Consider the following 20,306-nt stretch of genomic DNA (forward strand, 5'->3'; position numbering starts at 1 on the left):
GAAAGTATTTTCTACATATATGCCTTTTAAAATATCTTACCCACTCCTTGGCTACTGTTTGCAACATATATCTTTATACAGATTAAAATGTAATAAAATATCAACCAACACATTCCCAAAGTTCGTGTGAGGTAACTTATCAATTACATATCACTCAACTCATTTTATCATTCTGGACATGGATGTTTGCATTGATTCCACAGCTTCAAACAAGCTACTTGGTCAGACAGGGCTGGCAACATTTGCTTGCTTGAGTATCTTAAAACCTCTGAAATATACAATTAAAATCTACTCATCTTTAAGTTCTATCATACAGTGTTTGTCAACTCTGTGAGGTCCCTATTTCAGTCCCTAAGTATCAGTGTGGAACAATTATAAGCACTTTTTTCTCCTTCCTGTGTACAAGGAAGGGTTAATAGCTTATGAGCAATTTATCCTAAAGTTGCTTGGCTTGATTTAAATTTTATTACTTAGCAACCTTGTTCCATCCTTCTTTAACAAGTGAGCTCACTACAATTAAAATTTTTGAATGTATCAAACCCTTCATAATAATTTACCCTCAGTGGAGTTAAGTTTGGACTCCAAAACTTCCAAATAACTTTGATTAAGTCCTTTAGCAATGTAAAGATTAAAATTTTTGGGAAGCTGAGGCAGGTAGAAATTAGTTTCTCTCTGCAAGGAGTATTATATATTTATGAGGTTTATTGAAGATTTAAGAATTAAAGAAAATACAGGATAAGAAAGCATGTGGGGCCTAGACAATCTCACTTACATTATGAAAAGAGACACTTCTGCTCCAAAATGGAAGTCCAAAAGACACCGAGCCTATTCACAACCAGGTTTAAATACCCCATCTCACTCTTGGCCCAGGTGAGAATTCAGTGAGATTAGAGGGAATTCTGGGAAAGTGGAGTAAGGATTTCTGGGGATTGAAGTCCTGGATTCGAGTCTATTTTTACATTCCCCATTTGATCCTCTGGGAAGAAGGACTTCCCCAAAGGATCATAAAAACATAATCAAAATAAAGATTACAATAATTTGAGGATAAGAGAAAAAAAATAACAAAACCAGTAACTGCTGGACTCATTGACAAAAAGCCAGTTAGGGGGCAGTCCCCTTTCTAGGATGAAAGTATACATACAAATAAATGTTCAATCAACTACACCCAAAGTTCATTTTTGTGCAGCTTGTGGTCTGGAGGCTTCTTCATGGTGTCTTCTCCAACAGCTCAATTTCTGGATTCAGAGAGGTATCATGTTTCTTTACCTAAAATTCTTCTCAAAAGGAATTTAAACTTCATAATTTAAAATAATAATATTTTTTACTTTCCCTTGTTAAGAGGGTGATTGAAAAATACAGGATCACTTAGGGATGCATGGCTGAGGTATGAGGTATATGAATCAATTGGTAAGAGAAATGAAAAAGACATCAGAAAAATCCAAATAAAAAAGAAAATACTGGATGAAAATATAGACTATCAAAGTCTTTATGTGTAAAAATTCTGAGTAAAAGAAAAATAAATCTATAATAGGTCCTTGAATCAGGGCCCAATCAGAATGATCTAAGCAATGATGCATTTACCTAGTCAATAGCCAGAACTAAAGAAAGGTACCACACTATGAGAGGCAGAAAAGGGGACCAGATTATAGGAGCCAAGGTTTTGGGGATACTTGTTTGTGAGTATTTTTAGAGTGAGTGTGGACACAAGGAAAGCCTATGTCGTAACAATATGTTAAACACAGTAACCTCAAGTCTTCACTCTAGGTTCAAGACCTTTGTATTGGCCTAGAAGTGCATCAATCCATCCTGGATTGGCTTTTCTTTGGCTCTGTGCAATGGCTCTTGTGTGTATATCTTGTCCTGGAATCAAATAGAATCATTCAGCAAAGTCCCATAATTTTTAAAATAATTAGTGGCATCATTTTTATAATCACAAGCTTTTGGGGGTATGCATTAGCAAATGTATTTTAAACTTATAGTACTGAAAAATTAAAAAGTTAAAGAAAATCATAATGCTGGTGACATGTGCTTCAAATATAAAAAAGAAGAGAAAAAATTAAAAAAACTGAAATAGTATATTGCACATGCAAGAAAAATATAATAAAAGAGTTTTAAAAATTCAAAAATGTAGCTAATAATCATTGACACTCTGTGTCAGCTAAGAAAATATAGAATACGAGGCTTTCTCACCAAAAATGAGATCCATTTCCTCTTCATGTCTGGCCATGCTCCACTGTGAGTAGAAGGCAAATGAATTGAACAAGGTAAAATTTTTCATTTTTAAAGAACAGTTGTACAAATATGTAGATATCAAAATCCCCAAAATTCTCAATAGCAAAAAAATACAAAAAACAGAAACAATATAAAAAAAAAACCCCACACATTCATATTTCACATCAGTTGCTGTTTGGCATTTTTAAAAAAACCTATGAATTGATGGATATTTGTCACAATTTTTACAAACATAGCAATCTTTCAACCTTGGTAATAAACATATTTTTAAACAAAGTAAAACTCATCTTGGGTTTAGAAATTCATGAAGAAATCTATATATCATTCTGGTGGAAGTAAAGTAGTGAGCTGAAGAGTTATAAATGAGAGGTGCCCCTTTTTGGAGGCTTTTTAGGGGTACAAATGCCCTGAGATTAACTGCCCCAACTTCCATTCACATATTTAGAAATGTGGGAAGGTAGGGGGTTATAAAATGTATTTCACTTCAGCTAGAATTGGCCTTACACCTTGTGTTAGGGGCAGGCAAAAATAACCAGAGAATGTTAAAAAAAATTACAAAAATCATATTTAAAAAACCCTTAAAATCATTTGAGATATTTAGCACATTAAATTTTCCAAAGATTGTTATAGCAATTGTAACCAGTTCTAAAGGAGTCCATCCATCCTCTATGTGACAATTTACAAAGGCAAAAATAGAAAAACTGTTTTTTTTTTCTTATATGGGCTTAATTACAATGATATTTGTTTACTGTAGTTATAGGGGGAAAACAACAGAATATAACAGTAGTTAAAATTCAGTACATTAAACTGATTCAGTGTAACAGAATATTGAATCCAGTAATATATGAACTTAAAATCACAAAGTTATATCTTAAACAAAACAATCAGGAAAATGCAATAGAAAAAAAGAGATTTTTATAACCATTGGAGTCTCAAATGCCTTTGAACCTCCAGGTTTTAAGTCCCTTGGGTTCTTATCCTTTTAAATGTCTATTGTCAGAAGGCAGAGTGGTAAGGGCTAAGCAATGAGGGTTAAGGGACCCACCCAGGGCCCCACAGCTGGGGAGTATCTGAGGCCAGATTTTAATCCAGGACCGCATGTCTTTAGACCTGGCTCTCAGTTTGCTGAGCCACCCATTTGCAAATTCAAAGTTAAAGTTGAATCTTTTTCCCTGACTCACAGGTGAAGTCAATAAAATTACCAGAACAATCAAAAGGTATCCTTTTAAATAGCCCATTGCTTTTAAGTTCCTGTTTGGAAAAGCCTGTTTCTTCTCCTCTCCCTTTTCTCTCTCTCCTCCTATGATCCGCCTACATGGTCAATACCCCAGTTTGTTACCAGCTGGTAGAAATGAGTCCTGAGCGATCTGCTCCAAGGATCTGGGTGATGAGCTGGCTGGGATCACGTTGGTGGGTCTGGGGCGCAGAAACAGGCAGACAGTGGCCAGCGGATGGCTGCAAGCAGGAACACAGGCAGGCAGAGCTGGGAGATCGGGCACCAGGTGAGAGGCCAGGAGCAGGAGCCAGAGCTGGAGGGGGCTGCAGGGGTGGGCAGGGCCAGGACCAAGTGAAGACTGGGAGAGGTCAGGAGCAGCAGCAGGAGAAACAGGCAGGCAGAACTTAGCAGCCAGGGGCCAGGTGGGCAGCAAACACAACAGGTCCAGAGTGAGCCTGTGAGCTATCTAATGGCTGGAATGAGTAGCAGCTTTGCGAGGATAAAAAACCTCAGCCAGAGAAATGTGGCTTAAAAAATTTTCTAGGCACTAGCTATTAAAGCTTAGTAGAGAAAAGAATCAGAAGATTGAGATATTTTGTTTTCCCGAAGTGATTACACCAAACGATAAAGATTAACATTTTGGGGAAGCTGAGGCAGGTAGAAATTAGTTTCTCTCTGCAAGGAGTATTATATTTTTATGAGGTTTATTGAAGATTAAGAATTAAAGAAAATACAGGATAAGAAAGCACGTGTCTAGGCCCAAAGGCCTAGACAATCTCACCTACATTATGAAAAGAGAGGCGTCTGCTCCAAAATGGAAGTCCAAAAGACACCAAGCCTATTCACAACTAGGTTTAAATACCCCATCTTTCTCTCAGCCCAAGTGAGAATTCAGTGAGATTAGAGGGCATTCTGGGGAAGTGGAGCAAGGATTTCTGGGGATTGAAGTCCTGGATTCGAGTCTATTTTTACAGCAATCTTTCAGTGTGTAACCAAACTGAAGTGCAAAACATTTATCTGTACTCCTCTCAAACCTCTGTCTAAAGTAGAATAGAACCTCCAGTTTAGTTTTCTTTTAGCTCAACATTGCTACATACCTGATTAAATTCCATCAACATTATTCCAATTTATAATTTGGAATAATTAATATAATATATAATTAATATAATATAATATAATATAATAATATATAATTATAAAAATAATATAATTAATATATAATATTAATATATAATATTAATATATAATATTAATATAATAATACTATAATCTATTTCACACTAGAATTCATAGTATCAACTAGTATCTCTATTCATGATTCTTATTTCTTCTGACTTCTCCTCTTTACCATTATTGTAAGTAGAGGAAAAGTACTATACTGAATTGCATTTAATCCTCATGACAAGCCCTTCTTGATTTCAGGGCTGGTCAAATTTGTCTTGTTAAGAACATACAGCCTGCATATCATATACCCTTAACCTATTTAGGTGGAAAACTTAATTCTCTTCATAGTACAAATGCACACATAATTTGTATTCACTCATTACTTTCAGCACTTTGCATCTGAATACATGTTCATCTCTAGATCACAAATTCCTTCCTATACATTGTGCACATTTAAAAAAACAATTCACATAACCTTAGTCACAGACAACACAGTTTAAAAATTCCCTCTTTTGCAAAATACCAAATTCTTAGAACTTGTATTATTAAATCCCATGCACAGATTAACCACTTTAAAAACTTGGGTGTCATATGATTACTAGTTGCTAGTTCTGACAGCACATACAGCAAAATAACATCTGATTTGAAAATTCCAAGTTTAAATTCTAGAATAAGTTCTTCTCAACAACATAACAACTTTTTCTGGATGACTTTTACATCTATAAAGTAGCCAGTGCAATTTTTGTCCTTATATAATAAAACACCTCGCCCCCCCCCCCCCAGTGTCAGGTTGGCTATTAATCACATTTAGACAATTCTCAAATTCACTGAAACCATTATGCATTGCAAGATCTAACAAAACAAACTTCTAACCATGAGACTTGTTGTGATCAATAAAATCTGGCTAACATTTCACATTTAACTGACAGTTACCACAATACATAAAATTACATTTGTAACATATCAAAATCATTAACAATCCTCCCAAGTTGCATACATCAACCCTTAGAATTAATCTTAAGTGAAAAGTGCCTCTAACTATGGAGTAAAAATCTCCCTTTTCTGCTCTGATTTTTTCTCTTTTTCACTCCTTCGGGGGCCCATTCAAAGGAAGAAAGAGGAAAAAATCATTGAACAGGTATTTGCTTTTGTCCTCTGTTGAGGATTTTTGACTGTGGGAACTTTAATCTTGCAACTCACCCATTTTTCTTTTTTGTGAGTGTCCAATTTAAGAATACACAGAGACAAATCTGTGACAAAGACAACGATAAACAGAAACATACAATATTGTGACAAGCATGCTTTGAAAGGAAAAAATAGGTGTTTTAGGATCCATTCTTAAAAAGAAATATTTGCAGGGAGAAAATGTATTAAAACTGTCTCAGCATATTGCCCCTTTAACTGAGGAAGCTGTGCTGAGCTAAGCTACTGCGATTAGCCATCTGATTGGCTGAGCTGACTTTCTTGTTCCCTAACTTTCCCTGCACCATACATGCAATCTATCTAAAATGCTCTTGTAGTATCTGGACAAAACTACTATCTGCTCCCAATTGGGGTTGGAGGTGACCTATTCATGAGACTGACTGGGTTTCTCAAGGAAGGAACTTTTAAATCCCCTTCTATTCAGATTCTCCCTCCTGCTTGGAAAGTTGCTGCTGGAGCAGACACAGCCTCTCCTTCATAGCCTGCTCTGTTGGGATGTAGGGAGAGGGAGCAGAAAAGAAATTCCCCTTTGTGAAACTGCATCTTAAAGTCTTTTTGCCTCTTCCTTTCTTTAATCTAGCCACACAAAAACAATAAAGACTCAACAGAAACCTATAGGACATGCTCACTCACACATTCATACACCTTTGAACCCAAAGGTTCCCCCATAAGTCACTGAAAGATGTATCTTTAGTGACCTGGCTATGGGACTAAAGCTGTGTCCAGCAATCCAACAGCTTCTACTGAATCCGGATTTACAGAACAGAACAGAATAGAACTCCATGGCCAAACAGTACACCAGGGCAAAACAGGACTCTAGGGCCCAAACAAAACTTCAAGACAGAACCCTCAAGCAAACAGACTCTCAGAGTAAAACAGGCCCTGGGGAAAAACAAAACAGGACTCTAGAGAAACAGAACTAACTTACAGAACAGAGTAGATGATTCCAAAACCAGCTTAAATTTTGTCTGAGATGTCAAACGACAGAACCAGGGGCAGGATCCAGAGAAAGCACCATTTGCTTCCTTGGATTTCTGGTCCAATCCCTTGCGGGAGTTAGAAACTGCATACTCTCCAAGTCCACACTCAGAAACACCCCTGAAGGGGATAAGGATTCGAGACTCCTTCACAGGCTCTGGCTTAGCAAAAGCTGCCCATGTATGATTTGGGTTACAACCCCAGCCATTTAGCTGTATGCCATGAGCCTAGAGATCTCTCCGTCACTCAAGCACACACACAAGTATACATTCATAGCATCCCTCTCTGAAGTCCTTACCTCCTGGTCCTGGGGCTTGAGATCTCGCTGGGGCCTCCAACTGAAGTGGGCCACTTCATAGAGAGAGTCTGGACACCCAGAATTTCAATTATTGGAACCATGATTTATTAATAAAATAACAAATAAAGAATCTGCCAGCTGGGACAGATTTTCCTAGTGGAAGCTGTATCAGACTGACATTATAGGATAGCTTATAGAGGTTACAAAATACAAAGTTAATCCCTTTCATATACAGGTTCTCATTTGACAATCAAACAAACCTTATCACAAATACAGGTATGTGTAGTCAGGGACAATATTTAGATTATTCAGGGGTTGTTAACTTTTATAGGTACCTTAATTCACTTATCTCTAGTTTGCTAAGTGTTATCTTGCATTCCCTCCTGACTTCTTTGATGTTCCTGAAATTCCTTTGTTTCTTGCCTTTCCTAATTCTCATCCCCAAGCTAAGTAGAATCTGGTCTGCTGCCTGCATAAGCAGCTTGACCTCCTGGGTGGAGGAAAGCTGGATCTGTTACCTAAAAATGCAGGAAGGGATTGATCTGTTTTATCTACTTCAATTTTATTATCTTCCCTTATTGGGATTACTTCAATAGAAAATTAAAGGAGTTTATTTAAAAACACATCAAGGTAGGAATGCATTGGTGGGCTGATCTCTGGAGAGCAGCCCAGATGTCAGGGGGGCGCTAGTTTTTTATAACAAAACTTTTATAATGAGGTAAGCAAATTTCTGATGGGTTCCCATCACCAAAAAAGATCACCAGAAATGCAGCTCAGTACATGCCACTTGCACAGGTGGGACTGGTGAGGTATTCAACTTGCATAAAAGCCAAATCTCCAGGAATACAAGGTTGTTGCCTCCCTGCAATACTAAGCCAGCCAGCAAGGTCAGAGTCAAGCTTTTCCCCTTACTGTTCATATTCAATGGATTCAGCAAAGATTGAGTGCCTGCTGTGTGCAGAACTCTGCTCTGGGTGCTAGACCAAAGACTCGACTTAGAGAGCTTATGAAATAGGAGGAGTTAGAGATAAATGGGGAATTACTTCAGTTGCAAAATTAGGAAGGAATTTGAAGTGAAATACAGAAGGATATAGTTGCCAGAGAAAATTCTTCCTGATGAGAGAAAAGGTCATTTGAGGAACTCATCCTGTAGGTGCTTCTCCTGTCATCTGTCTAGTGTCATTTAGACAAATCTTGATGCAGTCTCAGAAGGTTCACATCAAGTAAGAATCATACAGAGCAAAAAGAAAGCATCATAACCCTCCAATGGTGTAAACAGAGCCCTCAGCTGAATCTGGAGTCAAGGGGCCTGTGTTCAAATTCTGACTACACTACTTTGACTACCTGGATGAAACCTGGCATTTCACAGAAGGAACTTCTCTGGACTTCAGTTTTCCTCATCTGTGTAAAATTGAGAGATTGAATTATTGGATCAGTCTATTGGTCCTTGTTAGCATTTATTAAGCATTTATTATGTCAGTCTTTGTGCTGTAATTGCAAAGAAAATCCTTCAAGGAGCATACAATCTAATGGAGAATTAAATGACCTCTGAGGCCCCCTCTGACTCCATATCTTATGCTGCTAGGAAACATGGATAGCCCCAAACCCTGTTTTATCCTTGGAATCAGGGGTACCTGAAGACACATCAACATAGACAGGAAGAAAAACTCCCCTACAGCCACCCTGCCTCCCTGCACCCTAGCTAACTCTTTTCCTCAGTTGACTCCTATATATCCCTCTGCATCTGTAGAATTATTAGGGCTGCTCTTCAGTGGATCAACATTATACTTCTCTTCCAATTAAATAGACCCAATACTGTGACTACTGGGGCTGGATCTGCTTTCTTCCCACTTCCCAGAGTCCTATTCTGTTGTGTTCCCCACTCTACTATACATTCATGGACTCCTTCATCCTTTATAACAATTTAATTCTATACACATTTATTAACAACCTACTGGATATAAGACATTGTGCTAAACAGTAAGAAAACAATGATGCAATGTTAAGGAGTTTATAGTCTATTGATATGGGGGAAATAAATACACAGAAGAGTATATACTAAAATATATATTACATATCCTATGTATAATATATACAAAATATTTTATTTTACATTATACATAATGTATGTCATATCTTATATCAATATATTACATATTAAGATATATATCAAGGTAAATTCAAGGGGGAGAATATTTTTAATTTTATTTTCATTATCATGCAAAACACACTTCTATATTGGCCATTATTGTAAGAGCACACTCATAAAAAAAACAAAACCAAAGGGGGAATTTGATAATGACTTTAAAGTTACTATGTGAGACAGGCAAATGTCCCAGTATTCAAAGAAGGGAAGAGAATGGAGTTTGCAACCTAAAGGCCAGTAAACTTGACTTCCATTCCTAGCAAAATGTGTTTGTTATTTGAGAACTTGTTAGTGTAATATCTAAGAAAAACTGTGACTCTTTGACATCAAGAACAGGTCATACCAGAACTTCTATTTGCTATCGCCATATCAATTCTTACTTTTCAAATAGAATTTGCAAGTAATAGGCCAGTGAACTTTCATTCCTGTTAGAATTCCAGAATGCATAGAATAGATAGAATACTGAGCCAAGAGTAAGGAAGACTCATCTTCTTGAGTTCAAATCTGACCTTAGACACTACCTGTGTGACTCTGGGCAATTCACTTCACCCTGTTTGCCTCAGTTTCCTCATCTGTCAAATGAGCTGGTAAAAGAAACCGCAAACCATTCCAGTATCCCTGCCCAGGAAAAGAAAGTTATTAGTGAGCTTGTTAAAGAGCCTCTAGGAGAAATAATGATAGATTGACTTGCCTTGATCATTTGCTCTGACTTTTGTATTTAGTGGATCATTTTTAGAACACTTGATTGAGGTTCCCCTGTGGAGAAATGGACCACTCCATCGGAGAGATGTAAGAACAGCCTAAAAATAAACCCTCTGCCCTCCAGCCAACAAGATGAAAATTAAGATGATCTCAATCTTTGAAAGAAATTGTTACTTTATCAGCTTGTCTTATATAGAACTCAGGAGGCTAGTAGACTATTTGGCTCATCTAATACGATGGAACTGGTAGATGATCCTCCCTAGGGGAGGCAAGTCAGCCTTAGGCATCCCAATGCTAAAAGCAGGGCCCCTCAATTACATTCTGGATGAAAACACCAAATGACAACCTCAGGTGTGAGACTACCTGAACAAAGAGGCTTCTCTCCACTGATGCCCCACTTTTGAAGGGTGTCCAGCTCCTTGGAAGAGTAAGAAACATGAGGTCTAATAAAATGATTCTTTTTTTTTTCTCTTCTCAGGCCAGAAAGGAAATGGTTGAATTTCTGATGATTTAGATTAATGCTTGAGTGTAAGTGTGGTCATCCTGGAGAAGTTGACTCTGAAGAGAACAATGAACTAAGCTCCTGATGGCTCAGCTGTAGCTTTGGTTCTGGTTTCTTGTTCTAACTTCCCATTCTGATTTCTATTTCACAAAACATTAGCATCTCATTAGCTCCACTTCTTGCGATCCATTTGGTGGCTTCCCAGGATGCATGCCATTTGGGTTTGCAGTGATACCTTGGTAGGGATCATAATTTTCAGGTTGTTTAATGCTCCTCTTTCATACGTTACCTGAGCTCATACGGTCTTCCTGCTGTGTCTTGATGAAATCATTGAAACATAAAGATTCAATACTATCTATGACATTACTTCAGATGAATCACTTCCCATAATCTGACACAGTACGTAATGATTGTTTTCCTCTTAGAGGAAACTGTGCATTTGAAATCATTGAACTATGCAGTCAAAATCATTAAATTATTGTATATCAAGTTTAGTAATTTCAGTGAATGTCAAGGGCACGTTGGCAATTCTTGGGGAAAGATCTGAAGGATCAGATGCTCCATTTTGTAACTCCAAGTCTTTGAGTGCAGTATAAGGAAAACCCAAAGGATTCTGGATCCATGAGATTTCTCAGCCACTGGCAACTTTTCATCATCCATGTTTCATAAGCTAGCTTTTAAGTTTGAGGGGATAGAGAAGAATGAGTAGAAAGGGTCATGCAGCTAAATTACCTTTCTATTACAACAGTAAAGTTTTGGAATAAAACTGTCTTTTCTGAGAGTCAAGATGGTACAGTGGAAAGTATTCTGAATTTGTAGCCAGAGTACCTGGGTTTAATCCCACTTCTGTGATTTATTTTCTCTGTGGCCTTGGGCAAGTCATTTTTCCCATAGTGGGCCAGTTTCTTTATCTGTAAAATGCCCAGGTAGCTGAATGAGATAACATCTGAGGGCTTTTCTGTCTTTTAAATCTTATGATCTGAAATCTGTGAGTGATTGTTTTCCTCCTCGTTCACCACTAGGTAGGTAGTACAGTGGATAGAATGCTATGCCTGGACTTGGGCAGAAAGGAGTTCAGATCTGGCTTCATTCACTTACTTAGCTAAACAACACAGGGACAAGCCACTAAACTTTTTGGTTGCCTCAGTTTACTCATGTGATATAGCATTTGCCTTTCAGGGTTCTTGTAAGGGCAAAATGAGATGTTTATAAAGTACCATGCAAACCTTATAGGACTACATAAATTTTAAGTTATTTATTATTATTAATTTGTTAAATTAGACTAATATCTCAATCACTGTTAGACATTGTGTGCTATGAAAGCACTAATATAACTAACCTATAAAAACTATGTATTGCCTTGGGAAAGGGGAGTGAAGGGGGAGAGAGAATCTGAATCACAAAATGTCAGAAAACAATTGCAAAGAATTGTTTCTATGTCTAATTGAAAAAATAATTGTATGTTCATTAAATTAAGAGCATGTTTATGAATACAGACATGAGAGCCTGCCCCTCTGCCTCTCCCACTCCCCAACCTTCTTCCAAGCACAGCCTTGATTCTCCAGTGAAATTACCTAATTTTCTCAGTATGTACTTATCTATCTCTATGTTAGATCTCCTCAATAGAATGCAAACTCCTTTATTTATACTTATTTGTCTGTATTATTCTTAGTACATTGCCCAGAGTAGGTGCTTAATAAACATCTGCTCAATTAAGTCGAATTTATAGATTGGGATACACACGCTGAGAGACACAGACTACTTAACACACTGCCTAGTACAGAGTAGATGCATTAAAATGTTTATTGACTGAATGTTGGACAGAGAACACACCAGTAGCAAGGGTTTGAGCAGAGAAAGACCAATGTTGATTTGTTAACAGTTTTATATAAGATGACTTTAGAGCCTCCATTTGATGGCTCACTGGGTAGTTTCATCACAAAATGTTGGTCCTTATTCCCAATTCATATTTGGGAAATTTGAGACCCATAGAAATCTTGTTCAAAATGGCATTTCTGAGACAGTTACGTGGCTGGTTGGATAGAGAGCTGAGCCTGGAGGCAGGAGGGTTTGACCTCAGACATTTTCTGTCTATGTAACTGTTGCTTAAACACTCATTGCTTAGCCCTTACTGCTCTACCATCTTGGAAGTGATACACAGTATTGATTCTGAGAAAGAAGGTAAAAGTTAATAAAGAAAAAGGCATTTCTGTGAAGTGATCATGTCCAACTTCTTCTCAAGTTCTTGTTTTATTCCAGGGACAGATAGATACTGGGCTATTTTCTACCACCTTACCCTCTTCCCTCCAGTGTCCATTATTGTTTCACTTTGCTTTTCTTCCATTTGGTCTGCATTATCCATTCTATATGGTAACCTTTAGGCTCTGGGTCTGAGCTAACTGAACTGGTTTTCCCTAAGCAGATGATTTGTGTTTTTGCTTTGGTGAAACTGTGGGTTAGGGGGTAGCAGGGTACTCATTGGGAATAATATCTCATCCCTCTTTGAGGAGATCAAAAGGAATATGAATCAGAGTATAATTATGCAATAATAAGGCAGGGCTTTTTAATGGAATTCATCAATACTCTGTGAAAGCAGATTGGATACAGGAATTTCCAAGTGGGCAGCAGCCCATACAGACTCTTACAGTCCTCACTTTGAAGGGTCTAATACTCATGTGATTACAAAATTTCTGATAACTTATATAATATATATACACATATATAATTACTTTATACATGTTATATATTATTTTTTAAAACCTTAAATCTATTCATTAATGCTTCACTGATTTCTGATTTGATTTGTGAGGGTATTCCCTCCACTGATCCAGATCATCACTTAATACATGGTCTTCAAGAGCTACCATGATTAAACAATACATCCCCTGATGGCCAACGTAGTGATAAACCTTTCCAGATTAAGAGAGGTGATTATTGCTCGTTACATTAGTGGATGCAAACTCAGAACTCTAACTGAGAATTTTTGCTCCTCGGACAAGTAGCCCGAAGTGCACCCTCAGTTGTGTGAGTTTTGGATGGAATGCTGGTTAAAAAGTTCTCAACAGTCCATTCTCTGGTAGCTTCCTATTTTAATTACTCTTGTCCACCATATGCTAACCTTTATTATTTACAATGCTGGAGGAGTGAATATATTGTCAAGCCCCCTATAAAATCTGGCACCTTCCACATTTTGTATTCTGGGTAAAACCTGTCACTCCATCCCAGTTAATAGTCCTGTCCCTAGATAAAGCCTTTCCAACTTGTTTTTTGTGTTTCACTGACCATCTCTATTTTTTTTTTGAAAACCCTTACCTTTCATTTTAGAATCAATATTGTGTATTGGTTCCAAGGCAGAAGAGTGGTAAGAGCTAGACAATGGGGGTTAAGTAACTTGCCAACATAGCTGGGGAAGTGTCTAAGATCAGATTTGAACCCAGAATTACCCATCTGGCTTTCAAGAGGCACCTATCTGCCCCCCTTCCCATAGCATTGGTTCTAAGACAGAAGGTAAGGGTTTTTTTTAATGACTTAAATGAAATAAATCTAGGCCAATTTGAAAGTTTCTAGTGGTAAGACAACTCACTGGGTTGTTGGGCCCATGGTGGAGGTGGAGGGCCCATGAAATGATTACTGAGAAATATCCTGGAGAAAATTCATAAGCTTGTATTTTCATGTCACTAGCCACATCCTTCTTGGGCCTTTGAGCAGACCCCATGTAACTACAATCACTTTTTTTTTTTTTTGTAGGATGAATACTGAGGACCTGAGATCTGATTTTATGGTCTTTCCTTTTGATGAAGAGAATGAGACTGATCTATTAAAAGACTCAGTAGATGAGACTTCAAAAAAGAGTAAGAGCAGGAAGAAATCTGAAATGAAGAAGCAACCCGAAGACATCTTTTCCTCAGATTCAGAAGATAGCATCTTTGGATTTGACACACCCATGTACTGTTCCAAGCCAAAGGACCAGACAAAGAAAGAATGGTTCTCAGATGATGTTTCTAAGGAGAATAGTGACAAATGCACTAAATATTATGCTCAATGGGTGAATACCTACCCAAAGTGTCAATGTTATACGAGAACCTTTAACATCAAAAAACAATATTTTTAAGTTGTTCTGCATATTATTCTCTTCCTCTAGAAACCATTTTTAGAACAGATTCTACTGAGCTGGTCCCTAACTCGTATCTACCATTTGCATTAATTCCACTTCTTGGAGGCCCACTGCAAGCTCTGGGGCAGCCTGAAAATTAAAAAGTGATTTATTGATCATTGTTTGAGTACATTGGAGCAACTGGATTTTTGGTACACCTGGTGTAATGAGATATTCAGGATTGTTGGAACTGAAGTGACAAATTTAGTCATTTCCACATGAATCTTTTATAGTTTATGGCCCATGCTAACCAACAAGCATCTTAACCAACAAAACTCTTAATGTGTATTTACTTTCCAAAACTCTTTTGCCTTTAACGACAAAACAAAAGAAAAAAAAACCACCTTATTGGCTTTAGCCTTATTATATATACTTTATCCTACTCTGTTTCCCAGTTGTCATTCATCTAGCCAAAACAAGTTTTTTCCAGCAAGTAAAAACCCCTATTTGCTCTGGGGTAACCTTCATGCTCTGGGCTTTGGAGCTACTGTGTCCTTATTTTACTCAAATCACTGTTAGTGGGTTTTTGAAGTCCCCTGGAAGTCAATACATTGTTAATTCAAGTAGGGTTGACCAGACTGTAACCAAGATGTGAAATTGCATGTTGCATATCATTTATATCGATTATCACTCTTGTTCAAATTCTTGCACCCCAAATACTGCTCTATTTTCCACCAGACTTATATTACCTGATTTACAGACACCTTGGAATACTTCAGGATTATATCTAATTCTATCAAGTTGTCTGTTGTATAAACCTCTTGGCAAGAGTGCAGAGCCATAATAAAAATCTTAAAATGCAAACATTTCCTAAACAGTGTGCCATGTGTTTGTTGCTCTGAGCGTCCAACAGTTCTGATCTATTGATGTATTCATTTCTCTTGTGGCTTCTCTTATTTCAAATGCCAAGAAAGAATTCCTATTTCTTTCCTTTTCTTCTTTAGTTATTCTTTCCTGAACTGGATAATGACAATGATATTGACAACTAAGAGGAAATACAGTTGGATCCCCCTTTTATTTTCAAACAGAAAGACTATAATTCCATGTATGAGAAATTAAAATCCAAATTTGAAATCTAGTATACATATAAACCCAAGAAGACTTGAGAAAAGTGATTTTCTATCCCTGGGCTCTGACTTTCCCTGAGTGGCCACAGTGTCTCTAGTCTGAGGGATGTTGTCCATAAGGATTTGCCTAATTGGAATTAAGATTTTTTTTTCAACTTACCTGCCATAAATTCAATATTCTTGGATCTGCTATATTTCACTGATCCCTACCCCCAGGACTATGGTCTAATGAGATTTCATGTCCCCTGCAGTCACCATAAGAATAAGCATGCTTACCTGATACAGTGTTTTATCCTCTGTAAAGAATAAAAAGGGACAACTAGATAATAGAGCATCTATCGTATGTATACCTTGTGCCCTAGCTTCTCCTAAGATCCCAGCCAGTCCTGTCGAGTACATAGGCATATTATGAACACAGTAGGTTTAGGAAAAGACAATTTCCCTATTTTTTAGCTTCACTATGGCTATCGCTCTTGTGATCTGAGAAAGGAGTTAGGGCAATACAATCCAAGAGTTTCCAAAAGCTATTCAACCCTTGGCCTTCCAGGAGGCAGGTGTCCAAATGATGGAGGCTAGAGAGGGGGAACCTCAATACTATCATTTTTCTCCTCAGTAATTTGTAACAGGCAGTAATCTCCAATTGTCTCTCTACTTTTTGGCTTACTATTCATTGACTGGGCTGTTTAGGATTCCATTCACTCTTCCCAGCTTTTTTGATCCTTTGTTGGAACATTTAGGTTCAGGAAGAGGCCTTACAGAGCCAGAGTAAGGAGATGGGGAGAGTGGGACCAAATGAGTGTTTCGGGGGATGGAAAAAGAGTCTCATTTTTAAATTAGGAAACATTTTTGCTCTGCACAAAGGCAATGGACATTCTGGTGCTTATCTTCCATTTTCTTTGACAACTGAGAATAATAAGACTCGTTAGGCTCATTCATATGAGCCCAAATATGGGATTGGTGGAGGCTCAAGAAAATTGGTGACTTGCCTGGAATTCAATCTAGTCTTTCTTAAGAATTGAGCTGGGAAAGGAGAGAAAAGGGGTGGTGGTTAGAAGGATGCAGGGATCAAAGAGCCTAAAGGCATTTCTCTTATCACTAAATAGTGGGTGAGGTAGCAGAATATACTATGGTGGCATCAGAACTCACATCTAATCATCAGAAAGAAAAAGAAGAATGGATAAGGTACTGCCTGATAATGCAAAAAGGAATCCTATAGGCATATTTAATATATGCTGATCTTTTTGTTGGGTTCATAAATAATAAAATGCTTCTATTTTTGGGGAGGCAGTGATGTGGTTCAGTGAACAGAACACTAGAGCTCTTGGAGACAGAAGGCCCTGGGTTTAAATCTTGACTCATAAATTTCCTAGTTGGGTGACCCTGGGCAAGTCACTAAACCCCCTTTGCCTAGCCCTTACCTCTATTCTGTCTTGGAACTAAAAAACAGTATTGATTCTAAGATGGAAGGTAAGGGTTAAAAAGAAAAAAAAGAAACTTTATCTGACTATATTCTATCAAAAGAAATTTGTGGATTAGATATGACATTGGACAAGAAGACTTCTAAATTCCTTTCCTCCTCTATAACTCTCTGAGAAATCCTATGGGTAATGAAATCCTTTGTATTCCTGAAAATTCCTGTGTGTAAACCTATGAATGCTTCTTACATTTAATATCAAATAGCAGTTTTGTCAAATTTTCCCTACTAATTTACCCAGATATTTTGCTCTTGAACATAAGTGGTATGTCTAGTTGCTGAAAAAACCTCTCCTTCCAAGTAATATGTTATAGGTCCTTTTAATTATTCTTTTCTCTTTGGGTGACTGGGCATATCTTTTCTGAATCAAATGTTAAAGAGCAACGAATCTGCTTTCTTTCTTGTGGGGCAAAGAAACCAATATTCATTAAAGATAGATGAAAGGAAAAAGAAAGAAGGGAGGGAGAGAAAAAGGAAAGGAAAGAAGGCAAGAAAGGGTAATGAGAAAGATGGAGGGGAGGAAAGAGGAAGGAGTGAAGGTAGAAAGGAAGAAGGCAATCAAGTTGAGTATTTATTAGATCTTTACTATGTGTGAGGCATTTATACTAAGAACTGGGGCACAAATATAAACAAAAAGAAAGACAGTCTTTGCCCCTAATGTGCTGAGGGGAGACAATATATGAGAGAGAGAGAGAGCGGGAAGGGGGGTATTGTAGAAAATGAAGGATGGCTAGTTTGAGCTCTCCCTCAAAATGGAGGCTCCAAGGAAAAACTCACCAATGGGAGATGGGACTACTTGGGGAAGGAGAGGAAGCGGAGTGGGGGGGCATGGTTGTAAAACTATTTAGAGAAAATGGAAGGGAGAGAGGGAAGAAGGAAGAGAAAGAAAAATACAGAAGAGTGGAGAAAGGAAAGAAAAGAGGTAGAGAGCTAGAGAAACATGGATAAGGACAAAGAATAGCAAATAAAAGGGAATAATCTAACAAGCATATAGCAAGCATCTACTATAAGAAAAAGTCCGAATTTGGAGGGAGAAAAATAGATTCAAAGCACTGTTCAAATAGAGCAGTATAGAAATGTGAAATGCCTTGTTCTCCTCTAATAGATCTTATTCATTGCTAGATGTAGCTGCAAATGTGTGCTTTGTGGCCATTAGTAGAGAAGCGGGAGGAATTTACATGATTTAAATGTCACTTGGATTGTGTGAATAATAAACTGTGTAAGATGTTCTGCAAAAGATAAATTACTTCCTGTTAGAAGTGTTAGAGGCCATTTCATTTCCTAGATACTTGGATTCTGATGATTCACATTGCCTGGATGTCCTTCAAATGACAGGTCGGAGCATTTTGAAACATTGCATTCAAAGTCTATTGATGCCAATTATCTTAGAATTGTTATTCAGTCATTTATCAATCATGTCTGGCTCTTTTTGACCCTGTTGTGGGTTTTCTTGGCAAAGATACAGGAGGGATTGGCCATTTCCTTCTCCAGCTCATTTGATTGATGAGGAATCACAGGCAAACAGGATGAAGTGACTTGCCTGGGGTCACATAGATAGTAAGTGTCTGAGACCAGATTTGAACTCAAAGAGGATGAGTCTTCTTGACTTCAGAGCCAGCACACTATATCATCTATTTAGAGTACATCATTCGAATGCATATCATTGGGGGCAACTAGGTAGCTTAGTGGTTTGAAAGCCTGACCCAGAGAAGTCCTGGGTTCAAAATTGGCCTCAGATACTTTGTAGCTGTGTGACCCTGGGCAAGTCACTTAGACCCCCAAATTGCCTAGCCCTTACTGCTCTTCTACTTTTAAACCAATATATAGTATTGATTCTAAGGTGGAAGGTAAGGGTTTTTTTTTTCTTAAGGCACACTATTTCCCCAAGATTAGCACCATCGAATAACACTTTTTAAATGTCTTCATATGGGGACTATGCAACATACTTTCCAGAGCAAATTAGTCATGGTCTTTGCCTGTTCAAAGTTCAAGTCCTAGCTTGGACTCTTTGTTGCTATGTGACAGAAGAAGTCATTTAAACTCCCCAAGTCTCCATTTTCTAATCTTAAAAAACAAAACAAAACAAAAAGACAATTTGCTCTGGCTAACTTAAGGTGATTTTCTTTTAAGGATACGTCATGCTGAAGGGCCATTTTTCTGGTCCTATTAACTGGAAGTTATTTTTCCTTTGTTTCTTCTGAGTTCAAGTCTGGCCTCAGACACTTCCTAGCAGTGTGATTCTGGGCCAATCACTGTTGGCTTCAGTTTCGTCATCTATAAAATGAGCTGGAGAAGGAAATGGCAGACTACTCCATTGCATTAGAATGCTCTCAAACACAACTAGCTTAGGGGGGAAATGTATACATGGTCCACTTTTTAATTTGCATTACTATCATTTTCACCACCTCTTAAGTCTCGACTCAGGGAAAATAATAAACCAAACCCCGATTTGTAGCATTTGCGATTTCCCAAGGTATAAATGCTCATTTAACTATTGGTTCTGAGCTCTTACTAATTGACACCAGCACCCTCCAAACCAGGGCTCAATTAACAAATGGTCAAAGAATAAGAACAGGAAGTTTTCAAAGGAAGAAATCCAAGTTATAAAGAGCCATACGGAAAAAAAAATACTCAAAACCACTAATTATTCTAGAAATGAAAATGAAAATAACTCTTAAGTTTCTCCCATTTATGTCTTTGTTCATCCTGCATTTCAGTGAGGACCAAAGTCACCACAGGATGATATATTGACTTTTGAGTGAATTCGTTTTATTTGAAATAGAGTTGCACAAAGTCATTGTCCTCACTCTCTCTTCCAGAGACATCCAAGTCCAATGGCCAGACAAAAGTCAGGATGACTGGTGATGGCCTGGGATACAGTGGATGACCTCACTGTCTCTGATGACCAACCAAGCTCTTGCTCCACAGGGCTTGTTTCAGCCACTTTGATGGCAGTTGGAACAAGTTGTTCTCATCTACCCATTCCACTGGGGGAAGTCTTTACATACTAATTTCTCCCTAACTCATGGATGGCTTTGTGGCCCATAGGTTGCCCTCAACTTAATTTAGCCTATCAGTCAAGATGGTTTACCAGGATGTGACCACTAAACTTCCACACAGCTTGGTAAAGGGAACAGAAAAGGGAAATGGCAAATGTTAGAAGGCCTTCAG

At 37.8% G+C, this 20,306-nt stretch overlaps 1 protein-coding gene across 3 annotated transcripts in view; it reads left to right on the plus strand.

Moving 5' to 3' along the window:
* VWA3B (von Willebrand factor A domain containing 3B) overlaps window positions 1-15,398 on the plus strand; it is a 282,451-nt gene extending 267,053 nt beyond the window's left edge. For all 3 annotated transcript variants that reach the window (XM_007501072.3, XM_016424839.2, XM_007501073.3), the window contains one exon: window positions 14,189-15,398. In XM_007501072.3, the coding sequence (XP_007501134.2) occupies window positions 14,189-14,552 (364 nt within the window). In that variant the 3' untranslated portion in view covers window positions 14,553-15,398. The remainder of the gene's footprint in view (window positions 1-14,188) is intronic.
* The last annotated feature ends 4,908 nt before the right edge of the window (window positions 15,399-20,306 follow it).

This window comes from Monodelphis domestica, chromosome 8 (genome assembly GCF_027887165.1).
Source record: "Monodelphis domestica isolate mMonDom1 chromosome 8, mMonDom1.pri, whole genome shotgun sequence".
Classification (NCBI taxonomy): Eukaryota; Metazoa; Chordata; class Mammalia; order Didelphimorphia; family Didelphidae; genus Monodelphis; species Monodelphis domestica.